This window comes from Galeopterus variegatus, unplaced genomic scaffold (genome assembly GCF_000696425.1).
Source record: "Galeopterus variegatus unplaced genomic scaffold, G_variegatus-3.0.2 Scaffold1247, whole genome shotgun sequence".
In the NCBI taxonomy this organism is placed as follows: domain Eukaryota; kingdom Metazoa; phylum Chordata; class Mammalia; order Dermoptera; family Cynocephalidae; genus Galeopterus; species Galeopterus variegatus.
In genome coordinates, this window is record NW_007727358.1 from 383,400 (window position 1) to 398,611 (window position 15,212).

At 43.2% G+C, this 15,212-nt stretch overlaps 1 protein-coding gene and 1 pseudogene across 2 annotated transcripts in view; one reads left to right on the forward strand and one right to left on the reverse strand.

Moving 5' to 3' along the window:
- Positions 1–14,852, reverse strand: part of NUDCD3 (NudC domain containing 3) — a gene marked incomplete at its 5' end in the record, with an annotated part of 34,160 nt that extends 19,308 nt beyond the window's left edge. The window contains 1 exon segment of the mRNA XM_008575869.1: positions 14,632–14,852. Coding sequence (XP_008574091.1) covers positions 14,632–14,852 — 221 coding nt within the window.
- Positions 9,390–9,821, forward strand: LOC103592963 (annotated as a pseudogene). The gene has a single exon (XR_550699.1). The product of XR_550699.1 is annotated as a 60S ribosomal protein L31 pseudogene (transcript).
- Positions 14,853–15,212: the final 360 nt, after the last annotated feature.

The window sequence follows — 15,212 nt, forward strand, 5'->3', positions numbered from 1 at the left end:
GGGATCCGAACCCTCGGCGGGAGCGCCACCACGCTCCCAAGCGGTGCACTGTAGCAGTGCGCCACTGGGCCGGCCCCCTCTTAGCAGTTTTTTCTAACAGGTGTGTGGAATCAAAACAATTTGGAGGCTACTCTCGTGTCACTTGGTAGGTGCTCCTTAAATACTTATAAAATAATTGCAAAAAACCTCTCAAAGTTACAGAATTTTCAAACTGGAGTTTAGTATTTACCAGTGAAATCTGATACTGCAACCTACCTGTAGTTTAAATATCCATTAATTAAAAGGCAAGAGGAAAAACGATGTGTGGGAGTTGCCACAGTCGGGCAGTTTCTAAGTGAAAGACGATTCCTGGGCTGTGCAGGGAGTGGGGAGGTGGCAGAAGGGCTGCCCTCCGGGTGGGCATGTCCAGAACCCTCTGCTGGCCATAGGCTGCCCCACTAGGCTCAGATGCAGATCCCGAGGAGGCATCCTCCCCTGAGACTGGTTGGTTCTGTCGAGTGCTGTGCACAGCCTACCTCTGCTCTCTGCCTTCTCACAGCATGAGAAACTCAATCAAACATGGTCGCACTCCACTTACTCCTGGATGGATCCAGACACACGCTGGGCCAGGTCATGCCTCACCATGAACTTCTGTGTATGATGAAAACCTGACACTGCAGGTCAAGGCTCCTTCGGTCCTAGTCTCCCAAGAGCAAGCTCGCTTTAATAAATACAATTCTTCCAGCTAGCTCTATGTAACATGATAACTTCCAAATGTAGGCAAGCTTCTCACACTGCCTGCCCAGGGGAATGAACCAAATCACTGAGGGAGAAAACCAGACAAGAGATGCTTCCAAGAGTGCCAGTTGAAGACGTCACCCTGGGAATAGGCAGTCATCACTCCAACCTCCTGTGACCTGCAGAAATGTCAACAAAGAGAAAATCCCTAGACAGTGAAGGGGGGAGGTGGGAGGCTAGGAACAGATGACATGCCAACAAATCTGCAGAAGATGAGAGAGGAGAGGGGGACAGATCCTACAGGGCATGGGACACCAGGAAGCCACAGCTCGATGGGCTCCGGCTGGGACTCAGCAGGTGTGGAGCGCAGGAGTGGGAACAGCTGTGCCCTGGAAGCCCTGTCAGAAGGGACATGAATCCTACAATTTGCTATGGAGCAAGAGAGGGCACTGCTCCAAAGAAACTAACCAGCAGTCTGAGGAGCCTGGTGTAGATGCCTACCACCCAAGTGAAACCCTACACAAGCAAGCCTTGGGATGGCCAAGGCCCCACACCCTATAAAGCAAAGCTGACAGATTGATCCACTCAGCTCTCAGCAGTGGTGGGAGGAACAGAACCCAGACACACAATGGATAAAATCATCAACACCACCCTGTACACAAGAGAATGGGCAAAAGTATTTTCTGATAAAATATAAGGAAACTAAGGATTGCATATTATGAAGAAAACTAGCAACAAGACTTAGGTAAAACAAAAACAAAGATTACAGAGCTAATTAGGAAAAAAGATATTCTAAAATATTTTCCATTTTAACATCTTCACAGAGATCTGAGAAGATACTGTACCTATAGAACAAGAATAAAATATGAAAATAGAACAATTAGACCAAAAAGAAAGAAAACATGAATTAAAAATATGGTAGCTAAAATAAAAATTTCAATAGAAAGGGTGGAAAATAAAGTCAAAGAAATCAAGGTAGAGACAGAGATCAATTCAGACAATCAATCTGACATTCCAGAAATTATGACACTAAAATAAAATAATTTTCCACAGCTTAAGAAAAATATGACTTCAGGCTGAAAAGACCCACTGAGAGCTGAGCAGAATGAAGGAAAGATGACTTACACAAACTTACGAAATTTCATAACACTGAGTTAAGGTCTTACAAGTTCCAAAGAGGAGAAGAAAAAGTTTACTCACAAAGTACCTGAATGGAAGAGTTTTCTAGAATCAGTAACACTAGACGTAACAAGACAAGAGAGAAACACCATCCATCTTCTAAGTAGAGAATTATTTTCAAGCCAGAATTCTATACATACCCAAACTGTGTAATAAATGAAAAGTTACAATAAATACATTTTAAGGTATACAAAAACTGCATTTACCACATACCACTTTGAGAAAAAAATGAAGACAAAACTAAAAAGGAATATCCACCCTGGGATCCAGAAAACAGTACATTTAATGCAGAAGTGCATGAAGGAAGCTCCAGGATGGTAACAGAGCTGGAAATACCCAGTTTAGACTGGAGTTGGAGGTGAGAGGACTTCAGGAAGAAAGTGATTTCTAGACAATACACAATATGACTGAGAGTCTTGGTAATCCTGAGGTTATGATGAAAGCGTACTATTTTGACAAGATTAAAAGAAAGGCAGCAAGAAACCCCAGGAAAACAAAAATGTAATGAATTCCTGATCCAAATGGATGTCAATGAAAATGGTGGAGGAATAAGGACCTCCAAAAAAAGCTCTCCTCCATAAAAGCAACAACCACCACCACCACCAAAAGGCAAATATCGCCAATATCAACTTAAGAACTTTGGAAACTAACCAAAGGTTTGCAGGAACCTAGGGAGGCTTTATTTAAGAATCATGACTGCATCTCAGTAAGAACAGTGAACTCTGTGACATCTTAACTTGCCCTAGACCCATCCCCATTCTCCAGCCCCTGGGCAGCCTGCATTCCCAGTGCAGCCTAGCAGCCATCAGGGGGATCAATACAAAATAGAGCCAGGGCTCCTTCAAAGCTTCATTCCCAAAGAATTGTCACTATTTGGTCTGTGTGAAGATTCCCTGGAAGACCCCACTTGCAAGACTGTTTTTGAGTAGACTCAGAAAAGCCTTTTCCCCAGGGAGTGTTTCTTGAAAACAGTTATGCCCAAGTGATGCGCCTGCCTGAGGTGGTAGATAACAATTAAGGCAAACAGAAGGAAAAGGTGGGGAATAAAATGTCCATAGGGACTTTGAAAAGCTCTGACATATTGCTGGGAATTCAGAAGGACACATGAATGTGCAGGGCTCAGTGCATGCTCAGGACAAACCAGAGAAGGCCTTTAAAAAGCTCTCATCCCTGGCTGACCTTGACTCTACATGAGCAGGAAGTAAAGGTTAGGGCAGTTTTCAGCTGCTAGGATGTATTGAAGGTGTGCTCCAACATGCACATGAAGCCTCTCAGCAAAGACTGAGTATATGTACTTGTCCCAGATGTTTAAAGAAATCTCTGCCCAATTATTAGCTGACTACTAAATTGACCAAGTACAGACTTCACTGGCCGCTCACAACCACAGGGAAAAGGGAGAATCTGATTTCCAGAGTTGCCACATTGTGTTATTTAAAATACCTAGTTTTCAACAAAAAAATTACAAGACTTGCAAAGAAACAAGAAAGTATGGCCCATATACAGGGGGAAAAAGCAACCAATAAAATCTGTCCCTGAGGAAGCCCAGACATGAACTCAGTACAAGTCTCATAAATACATCAATAAAGAGATGGAAATTATATTTTTAAAAAGGAAGCAAATACAAATTCAGGAATTCAAAAATAACTGGGGGGAAAAAAATCCACTAGAGGGGCTCAAAAGCAAATCTCAGTATTTATAAAAAAAGAATTAGCAATCTTGAAGACTGACCAATTGAGACTACTCAGTCTGACAAACAAAAAGAAAAAAGAATGAAGAAAAATGAACAGAGCCTCAGAAACTTGACAGACACCATCAAATATACCAACATATGCATAATGAGATTCTCAGAAGAAGAAAGGACAAGAATATTGAAACAATGGCAGAATATCCAAATTTGACAAAAAATTAATCTGCACATCCAAGAAGCTCAACAAATTCCAAGTAAAATGAACTAAAAGAAATCAAGAGCGGCCGGCCCATGGCTCACTTGGGAGAGCATGGCGCTGACAACACCAAGTCAAGGGTTAAAGATTCCCTTACCGGTCATCTTTTTAAAAAAAGAGAGAGATCAAGACCTAGACACTTCATAAACTGTCAAAAAAGCCAAAGACAAAGAAAGAATCTTAAAAGCAGAGAGAAGCAACTCATCACATGAGAGGGATCCACAATAAGGACAGCTGATTTCTCTTCAGAAACCATGGAGGCCAGAAAAGGCAGCAGAATGAAGTGTTCAAAGGGCAGAAAGAAACACATACAAAAAAAAATCAACCCAGAATTCTATATCCAGCAACTCTGTCCTTCAAAAATGAAGGAGATTAAGATGTTCCCAGATAAACAAGACCTGAGAGAATTTATTGCTAAAGGGAGTTCTTCAGGCTGAACAAAAGGGAACTAGATGTAGCTTCAATCAACATGAATAAAGAAAGAGTGCTGGTAAAGAGAAATATAAAAGACAACATTAAGTGTATCTTCTATTGATAATTCTTTTTCTCTGTCTGATTTAAAAACAACTCCATAGGGCGTAATTGTGGCGGTAGTTGTGGGAGTGGGGGTGGCTCCTTTCGCGTCCGCTGTGGGGGATGGGGGCTGCAAACTCCTGCCCATGACTGTGGCTGCCATAAGTGTTGGGCAGGCAGGCATCCGCCTCTGGGACACGAGATGGAGCGCTGGGGATTTCAGCTTTTCTGACTGTTAAATAAAAGGATGATTGCTCATAAACAGAAAAAGACAAAGAAAAAACATGTTTGGGCATCAAACCAACTATCTACTGATGTTACAACTTCTGAAATGGAGCTCAAGTCTGTAAGTTCCAGCTCCATTTTTGATCCAGATTACATGAAGAAGTTGGTGAATGATATCAGGAAGTTCTCCCATATGTTACTATATTTGAAAGAAGCTATTCTTTCAGGAATTAAAGAAATTATAAATGAATTTTTAAAACTATAATGTTTATGGGAACAATTTTAATAGTACTTAAAATTTCCAGACGTCCAGTCAAGATGGCAGAATAGACAGTCCCCAGCATTACTCTCGCCCACAAATCAACTGATTTACAACTATAAAAAAGCAATGATAGCCAAGCTGGGGCCACTAGAGCTCAACGCAAGAAGAAGAGAGACATATGGAGTGGATGAAGGCAGGAGAAGCCATGATGAGAGAAAGAAAAATTGCTCAGACCGTTTCGAATCCTGGCCGCTTTCAGGCTGAAGCTGCTGAGTGCACAGAGCAGGAGCTGGCAAAACCCACAACTGTGCCTTTCAGATAAAGTTACTTGGAGGTGGCAGGGGAGAAGAGGGCCTTGGTGGCCCCAGGCCAGCAAGACCCCTAATAGAGTTCCTGTGGACCCATATAGGAGTGAGGAGCCAAAACAACTGAAAAAAAGGAGTCACTGAGAGGCCAGTGAGTCATTGCAAGGGACCAGAGCATGGCCCGTCCCATGGGAAGTGTTTGGTGCATGGGCAGTGGGGGAAGATGGGCCTGCCAGGGGAACATTGGGGCACACGAAGGACAGCTGATCTGCCCCCCAATCAGCACAGGACCATTCAGAGTAGACTGATCAGGAATGCAGAACTGCATGGGGTGCAGTTTGATGTAAAGAGTCAGACCCAGACCAGAGTTTCTATACAAAACCCAGGTGCACCAGATCTCACCAGATCTGGAAATACCTATGAAGTCAACCATTAAAACCTGAGCTGCACAAAAAGCCTTCCCCAGGGAATGAGCAGCAAAGTAGCAATTTAGCTCAACCACAGAGCTCAACTGGTGGTCCCCACAGGAAGTTCCCCCATTTTAGAAGTAAGCAAAGGACAACAAATTAGTTGTAGTGCAGAGTTTAAGTGGTGGGAACAGCAAATAATCTAACACAGAACTGAAAGAAAAAACAAAGTACCCACAACGAGAAACAAAGTTTGATAGTAACTAGTAAAGGTCTCATGTCACCAAAGAACAACTATAACACCTAGAAGGACCAGAAGTCCCCTGGGCTACCAAGTCAGAAAATAAGGGAGCCAGGGGTCTCAGCCACACACCCCCAACACACACAACGACCCCAGAGATGACCACCAAGCCACCGCAGGAAGTGCCCTAGGCTCTCCTGAGCTGGGGTGGTGGGAGACTAAGGGCCTCAGCCATGCCCCCCCACCACCACCAGCAGTCAGCCCAGCAACGACCACCAAGCCACAGCAAGAAGGGGCCCAGGTCCCTGGGCTGGGGTGGTGGGAGGCGAGGGCTTTTGCCACACACACCCTGACATCTGCACCCAGCCCGGCAATGACCAAACCACCACTGGAAGCCCCCTGTTCTCCCTGTGGGAATGTGGGGGGTGCCACAGGCCTCAACCCTGTCCTTCCTCCTTCCTCCTTCCTCCTTCTTCCATCACATTTCCTTCCCCTTTTCCCTCTCCCTCTCACTTCCTCTGCAACAACATCATAGAATGTAAAAAAAAAATATTATTAATAAAATAAAATAAAATTTTTAAATAATAATTTGAAAATAAAAATAAAATAAATAAAAACAACTCCATAAAGCACAAATAATAGTTCAAAGGAGTGGGGGACAGGAGCTATATAGGAGCAAATTTTTGTATGCTATTAAAATTAAGTTGGCATTAATATGAAGTAGATTGTTATAAAACACAATGTTAACTGTAATCCCCAGGGCAAAGAAAATAACTCCAAAAATGTTAAAAATCAACAAAGAATTTAAAATACTACTCTAGGAAATATCTGTTTAACACAAAGCACTGATGGAGGAACAGAGGAACAAAAAAGGGAAACAAAATTTTCAAAACTTTCTATAAGGCTACAGCCCTCAAAACAGTGTGGTACTGGCATAAGGACAGACATATAGACCAATGAAATAGAATTGAGAGTCCAGAAATAAACCTGTACATTTTTGGTCAATTGGTTTTAGACAAAGTTACCAAGAGAACTCAATGGGTGAAGAACAGTTCTTTTAACCAACTGTACTGTAACAACCCTGTAACAACTGGATATCCACATGCGAAAGAATGAAACTGGCCTACTACCTCAAAATAAAGTTGGACTACTATCTCAAACCATATAAAAAAACTCTGAACTCAAAATGTATCAAAGACCTATACGCAAGACCAAAAATTATAAAACCCTTAGAAGAAAATATATGAATAAATCTTTGTGATCTTTGGTTAGGCAATGGTTTCTTAGACACAACACAAAAAGCACAAGCAAACAAAGAGAAAATAGATAAATTAGACTTTTTTTGTACATCAAAGAACACTATCAAGAAAGTAAAATGACAACCCACAAAATGGGACAAAATATTTGCCAATCATGCATCTGACAAGAGTACAGTACCTAGAATATGTAAAGAACACTTACAACTCAACAATAAAAAGACAAACAACCTAATTAAAACAGGGACAAAGGACTTAAAGAGACATTTTTCCAAAGAAGATACACAAGTGAACAATAAGCACATGAAAAGATGCTCAACATTATTAGTCATCAGGGAAATGCAAGTAAGTCAAAACCACAATGAAATACTACTTTATACACAGTAGGACAGCTACAATTAAAAAAAAACAAAAACAAAATAAACAATAAAAGTGTTAATGAGAATATGAAGAAATTTGAACCCTCATACATTTCTGGTGGAAATATAAAATGTAAAATGGTGCAACTACTTTGGAAAACAGTTTGGCAGTTCCTTAGAAAGTTAATTATAGAGATATCACATGACCCAGCAATTCTACCTCAAGGTATACAGCCATGAGAACTGAAAACATACATCCACATATGGGTGATGGAAGGAAAGCCTGGGGTGCAGGGGGTGCACAGAGGGGAACACAGAGATGCCTCCTTCTCTCCAGCCTCATCTCACAAGTGAGGTAGTCTGAAGGAGAAACAGAGGTTGAGACCACCTTAGAAACAATCTTGCGACACACTCATGTTTGAGGAGATGCTCTGTCACAGGGCCTGAGGTGCTAATAAGAACACTACCATGGAGGCCCTACTAAAACTAGGAACAACACCCAGCAACCTGAGCAATGGGTCCCTTACCAAACAATAAGACAGAGATACAGATGCAAGTGCACTGTGTGTGGACAGATCCAAAGAACACATTCACGTTTACTGAACATCATTAAAGTTATACTCAATACAAGAACCAGTTTAAAGCCCAACACCCCACATAGCCCTCATACAACAGTTTGTAAGAGATGGTGTGTATAATCTAGACATTTTTAAAAACTACAATTTTTAAAAATCAACACTAGTGTCCAGTTTCACCTTTAATTATATCTTTCTAATTATGTTCAATTTCAAGTTTTACCTGTATTTTTTTAACAGCTGCATTTTGAAGTGTAATCAAATACAACAGGAAGGTCAATTGCAAATGATAAAGTTCACAGTGTTAGGCTACTGGTTATTAACAAATGAGATGGGATCCAAACTGCCAGGCCGGCCTGTGGCTCACTCGGTAGAGTGCGGTGCTGATAACACCAAGGCCACGGGTTCGGATCCTATATAGGGATGGCCGGTTTGCTCACTGGCTGAGCGTGGTGCTGACAACACCAAGCCAAGGGTTGAGATCCACTTACTGGTCATCTTTAAAAAAAAAAAAATTGCCACAGAGAAGGGCCTCCTATGAGGAAATCATTTCATTTCCAAAACAGTTAAGTTGAAAACCACTAGCAGAATTTAGACACAACTGCTTTAATGGGGTAAGAAGATCAAAGTGGATTATAAGGCACCAAAAGTTCAAATAAACTGACCATCAAAGAAACTCTACCAAAATGCAACTTACTCCTTTCTAACCCTGATTCAAATTCCAGAAGCCATAAAAGAAAAAAAAAAAAGACTGATTAATTTGACTACAGAAAATTTAGTAGGTTCTGCAAGGAAAGAACATAAACCAACTCAAAAGATAAATAACAAAATAGGACAACAGATCTGCAATATATATCGCAAAGGAATGCCTAGAAATCATTAAGAAAAAGAACAACAACCTAATAGAAAATGGCCAAAGATATATAACCAGTTCAAAGGAAAGGCACGTGTCACCTCACTCATAAGAGAAATACAAATTCATACTCTACCTAGATACTATTTTTCACAAAACCCAGAGGTTTGATAACATACCATAGTCAGCAAATTTGTGAAAAACCAAGGACACTGATGATGGGCATGTTGTTAGTGTAACGCCCCTACTGAAGGCAATTTAGCAACACCTATGGAAATTAAAAATACATATACCTTTCAATCCAGCAACTGGGCTTCATGGAATTTATTCTATATGGAAATGCATATATGCAAAATGAAATTTATTACAAGGCACTCATTGCTTTATTGTTTATAACAGCAAAAGACTGTAAATTACCTAAATGTCCATTAACAGGGACAGTTTCATAATCAGCCTGTTGCTTGAAAGGGGCAAAAGTAGAGGACAGGAGCCCCAGGTGTGGGGTGGTGGACTCAGAGCGTTTGAGCCAGATGATACTAAGAATTTAGCCTTTCTAACTTGGGCCCGACAGGATGGCTCCTGCGAAGAAGGGCGGCGAGAAGAAGGGCCGTTCTGCCATCAACGAGGTGGTGACCCGAGAATACACCATCAACATTCACAAGCATATCCATGGAGTGGGTTTCAAGAAGCGTGCTCCTCGGGCACTCAAAGAGATCCGGAAATTTGCCATGAAGGAGATGGGGACTCCAGATGTGCGCATTGATACCAGGCTCAACAAAGCTGTCTGGGCTAAAGGAATAAGGACTGTCCCATACCGTATCCGTGTGCGGTTGTCCAGAAAACATAACGAGGATGAAGATTCACCAAACAAGCCCTATATTTTGGTTACTTATGTACCTGTTACCACCTTCAAAAATCTGCAGACAGTCAATGTGGATGAGAACTAACTACTGATTGTCAAATAAAGTTAGAAAACCAAAAAAAAAGAGAATTTACTGGGCACCCCTCAGGCACTTGGGGACATGAAGGTAAACAGAAGAAACCAGAGCCGCCCTGGTGGGGCCAGGCTAACACCTGGTGGAGGCAGTGAGGCCACCTCAGAGAGTGGAATACACCACTAGGTGCTAAAAGCTGGGATGGGGAAATATATATTCACATTTGATTATATATGCATAAAAAATATCCGCTAAAATATCCCCCAAACCAGTTAAGTGATGACTTAGGTCAGGACTGGGAGTCAGTACAGAAGAAGCACAAAAGCAGGATTTTCTCATTGCATGTATTTATACTTTTAAACATATAAATGTGCTATACATTCAAAAATTGGGCAAATTAAAAAAATAAAGTCGAGAAATACAGCCTATTAGCATTTACTGTTATGGAAGTTTCCTATATTTTTTCTAAACGAATTCTAAGAAGGGAATGCCATATGTTATGGAGCTTTTAGCACAAATTCCAGCACCTACATCAAGCTCAGAGGCAAAGCGTCGCCACAAATCTAAGCCTGGGGATCAGTAAGAGCCTCCACAAAACACGCCCAGGAGCCAAGGTGCAGTTCCTTCCCAGGGTGGGACAGAGAGGGCACGCAGATGCAGCACCAGCCTGCAGGTCCACCCACAACCTCTAAGAGGAAAGAGAGTCAGGAGGAAACAGAATCACTTGTCAATGACATCCAGTCACGACTTAATTTGCAACAATACAATGGCATTTTCCACTCCAAGACGGTCAATGAAACAGGGCTGGATAGGGGCCTAGATTCTGGTTTCTGCTCTGACACCATCTCACCAGGAGAGTTTCCTCATCTGCAAAATGAGAGGTTAAACTAAAAATCTCTGGAGTTCAATTTTCAAAAGCATTAAAATTCTACGACTCAGTGAAATGCTAGGTCTATATCCACCCCGGTGTGATGTGAGCAATCACATAAACCTCTGTGTCATGAACTCAAAGTTCTTCATCCCTATTACACTGAGGAAACAAAGGGGAACACGGCTGCTTTCCCATGCAGAGCAGGAGATAGAGCAAAGACCGTGGTGAAGGCCTAACCACATGTTACTAATGCATGAGATCAAAAGCTTCATTTTGAGATTTTCTTTAGATTCACCAGCAAAATGATTTTTTTTTAAAAAGTGCTGCATGTAAAATAAGAACACTTCCTATTTTCCTTCTAAAGAACATAAAGCATTATAAACATACTCATTTGTCCCCCACTACTCTTGAGCAGCAAGTGTGACCTCATCATATCTATTTCTACAGAAAAGGGGTCAACGAGAAAGAGTCCAGGAGAGGCCAGCATCAATCTCCAGCTGGAGAACAGAGGAGCCAGACTCTCCTGTGATGTTCCACCCTTCAGCCCCAAGACAGACACAAGCCCCTGAGTTCCCAACCAGAAAAGTTCTGATTTTATCAGCTGAGCTGTTGCAGTTGTGGCTACCATCCTGATTATGTCTGAGAGGTGCCAGAGATAAAAGACAAAAATAAACACTGCTGACAGGCAGCTGTGACAGGTACTTTTAGAGAATGATGGGAAAGGAACCAGTCCAGAAAGTGCAAGTCTGAGGAAAAAACCCTTAGACCAGCAAAATCCAAGAGATACAAAACAAACTTATTCTAAAGTTTTAAGTGATGCATGACTAAAATTCTTACATCACTAAGAAACTGAGAGACCAAGAATTTTTAAAAAGAAGCTTGCAGTATTATAAAGATGACACGGGAAAAACATACCATAGAAGGAGAAACAGAAAATTTCCAACCATGTAGGAAATGCAGCACAACACCAAGGTTTTTTCACAGGCAGATTACCAGTGCAAATTAAGCTGGTGAGTGTCCCAAAATGCCAATACTAAATGAATCAGCAGCTGAGGTGAATTACCCTTCCATCCTGGTGTCATAACCAGACGTCACCTCTGAGCCTCCCCTGAGGTGGGAGGGAGTGCTGGCTCCAGAGCAAGTCTTGGATACTGGGCTGGCCTTGCTGGCTGAGAGACACTGCACACACAGCCCTTACCAGCTGCGGGTGTGCATGTGACTGACTGCACGACAGTCAGGAGGACTGGAGGGGACAAGCATTATATCAACACCGGTTAAACACACAGACCATGCCGTGTCATGTTCTGTATCGCACTTGCTGTTACCTGGAGTTGCCCTGTTCACTGATTGGCTGACTTTTTACTGCCTGCACCCCACCAGGATATATGCTCTGGATCTGTAGACATATCTGTCTTGGTGACCACCACATACCCGCAGCTCCTGGAAGAGAGCAAGGCCACATGCTCAGAAAATGTCTAATGCAGAATGAGCCAAATCCAGGGTCATCCTTCGTGAGAGTAGGGTCATATTACCTAGAGTTCATGACAAGTGCATTTGAGAGAGGCATAAATCTGAACTTGAGGCAGGAAACAGGGCAGGACCTTCCCAACATGGCGCCCACCATAGAACAGACTCATGGCACCAACCCTCCACATGTTGGTGAGCATATCTGAGACCCCATTTCCAATGGGGAGGTGTCCCAGGCAGCTGTGGAAAGTACAGTGAGAGCTGTTAGGTAAGCTGGGAAATAACTAGTTTTAGGCTGGGCCTATTACAAGTCCTTTCAGAGAAAGCCCCAGAAGTTCATGGAATACTTTAGAAGACAGATAAAGGACCAGGAAACTAATATTTTTAGCCAAGTGAATGAAGCACAGAAATCAATACTTCCCATAGTTTATTCAGCTACATACATGACAATCCTACAAAAAATAAATTGGAAATCAATACCTGACCCACTAAAACCTCAAGAAGATGCTGGGTAAACTACTTGGGAAGGGTAGCTAGCACCTGCTCCTGATCTATTAAAAACAGAAAAGAAGTAGTCATTCAAAGCTGGAATTATGGGTATATGATCCCTAGAGATCTGGTCTGACATGAACTTTATGATTCTAGACATCACCAAGCACTGGTGAGAGATCTGTTGGGATGGGGGTGGGAGGAAGGAAGGATTAAGCAGCCAGCTGCTTCCTGATGCAGCTAGGCCACCTGCCACTCACTGACCCACGTCAATGGTACCATAAAGTCTTGGGGCTCTGTCTCTGCTCCTTTCACAGCAAGTGAGCACGCTGTCTTCAGTGCCACAGAATGAGCTGCATTCATCCGAGACTGGCTATCCCTCCTTACTGGAAGTCCCAGTCTTCTTAGGGCTGCCACAGTCCCCACCCAGACTCTTACACAAAGAACACGTCCAGGGCATGTCTGCCTGTTTCGAGTGGAGCCCAGAGCCACAGCTTTGCCACTTCATTCATTCAGCCATTCAATCATTCAAAAACTTATTCAGAGTGCTCACTGTTCCAGGCACAGAAGATGATACTGGTCAGTAATTTAGTAACTTCTCTCGGCCTCAATTTCTCATCTATAAAACGGAATATTACTAACTTTGCAGGCTGCAAGTTTTCATGAAATTGAAACAAGAATACAGCTTCTGGCATATATCAAATTTTTTATTATGTGACATCCCATTTTGCATTGTTAGTTACATGAGGTTTTTTTAAAAGTGAAGCCTACCAGTTCACAACAAGCTATGATGTTATTCTCATCAAGCTTCCCTGAGTAAACATCTCTCTCCCATTATAAGATTAAACTTCTACTCATTCAAGCTTATTAGATGGCCGGTTTCAGAAACTAACTCAAGTTGGAACTGCTACAGCCACACCCTAACGCGGTTCCCTGCTCCAAAGAAAAGCCCTACAGAGCATAAGCCCTCTGTGTCACTGTGAACTGGGATTCTTTGCTTTGCCTCTCAGGACTGGCCGGAGCTGTGTTTGTCACTGAGGGGAGAAAAAAACCCAAGGACATGAATGAGCTCTCCACATGACCCTATGAGAAGCCACATGGCTGGCCTCAGCGAGCGATGGGTATGACAGGCCTGGCCATCACACCCCTGATCTGTGACAAAAGCACAGGAAGCAACAGTAGGGAACTGGCCCAGGCAGGGATGGGACACCCTGAGTGAACCTTAGAAAGAAAGGTGCAGGGACGGGGAAGCTTACCCTTGGTACCATGTCTCCTGTGTGAATAGGAGGAAGTGAGCAGATAGCAAGGAGAGCAGGAGGGGCCCGTGGGGCAGGCTGGGCCTGCCCCTCCCTCCCTGTCTCCCTCAAGGCCATCTTGCTGCCCTGGGAAGATTGCAGCACTGAGAGAGCTCTCTATGGTGATTAAAGGTCCTAAAGAATTAGATCATAAGTCTCTCATCTCTGTGACACTCAGCTCATCATCACACATGCGAGGTGCTACCACAGTGTCACTTTGTCTAGTGTGAGTTTACTGGGTCCTGTGCTGGCAAAGCCAGTGAGTGTGAACACACCTTAGTGATCAATGTGAGTTTAGTTGGCTAGACTTAGGAGGCTGAAGGCAGATTTAACATTTAAAGAAAATGGACAATCCACCAAGGTAACATTTGAGTATTCTCTTGAAAACCATGAAGCTGGCCATCTCAAATAGAGGCTGAGAGTGTCTGTGACTTTGTTTAGCAAAAGAGGTGAGGACTTCGGATGCATGGGCTTCTCTCTCGGGAAGCCACAAGCCACACACACACGTCTGGTCATCGGGTGCCGCTCAGAATGAGAACATTGAGTGCTACTGCACACAGTGAGGAGATGCTCACAGACCCCTGGGGTCTGCAAAACTCATGAGCAGAAAGTGGGAAGGATGGTGCATGCAGCCCACTCCTGGGGCAGAAGAAGGAACACACCTCCCATCCTGAGCCCATCCCAACCCTCCCAAGATGGCTCAGACTGACTTGGGTAAGCACCCACCTAAGGCCATTACCTGCTTGCCCTTCACCACGTGCTTGGGCACTGGCACCCTGACCTCCAGGTCAGTGTAGTCCTGTGACCAGGTGTAGTTCTCTCGGACAGCACCATTGTAACTGTCAGGGTTTTTCTGGAACTGCTCCTGAATCCTGAGAAAGAACAAGAAAGGTGAGATGCCAACCAGCAGACATGAGTGGAGGACCCCACAGTAAGCCCAGCACACACCACTCCTACGTCCTCAAGGAGGGACCAAACCGAGTTTCATCTCAAGCTCACTTGCTTTTGCATCTGTAACCTCCCCATCTTTTGAGGCGAATTCCTTTCTGATCCTCCTACATGGCCTCCCAGGAAGTCATAGGACAAGGAGAAAGCTACAGAGAAGAAACCCAGGTGCAGAATCCTTGAGTTTAGGAAAAGTATCTGTGCCACAGTCAAAGCACAGCCTGGTCCTGCCAGCCTTCACAATGCTCAGAACCAGGCCTGTTAATTAAGAGTGCCATTATTAATAACATCCTTGGGCTCATGGGTGTTTCGTTTCTTATAAACTGGTTGGCACAGACTATCTTCAAAAAAAAAAAAAAGCAGGGCCGGCCCGGT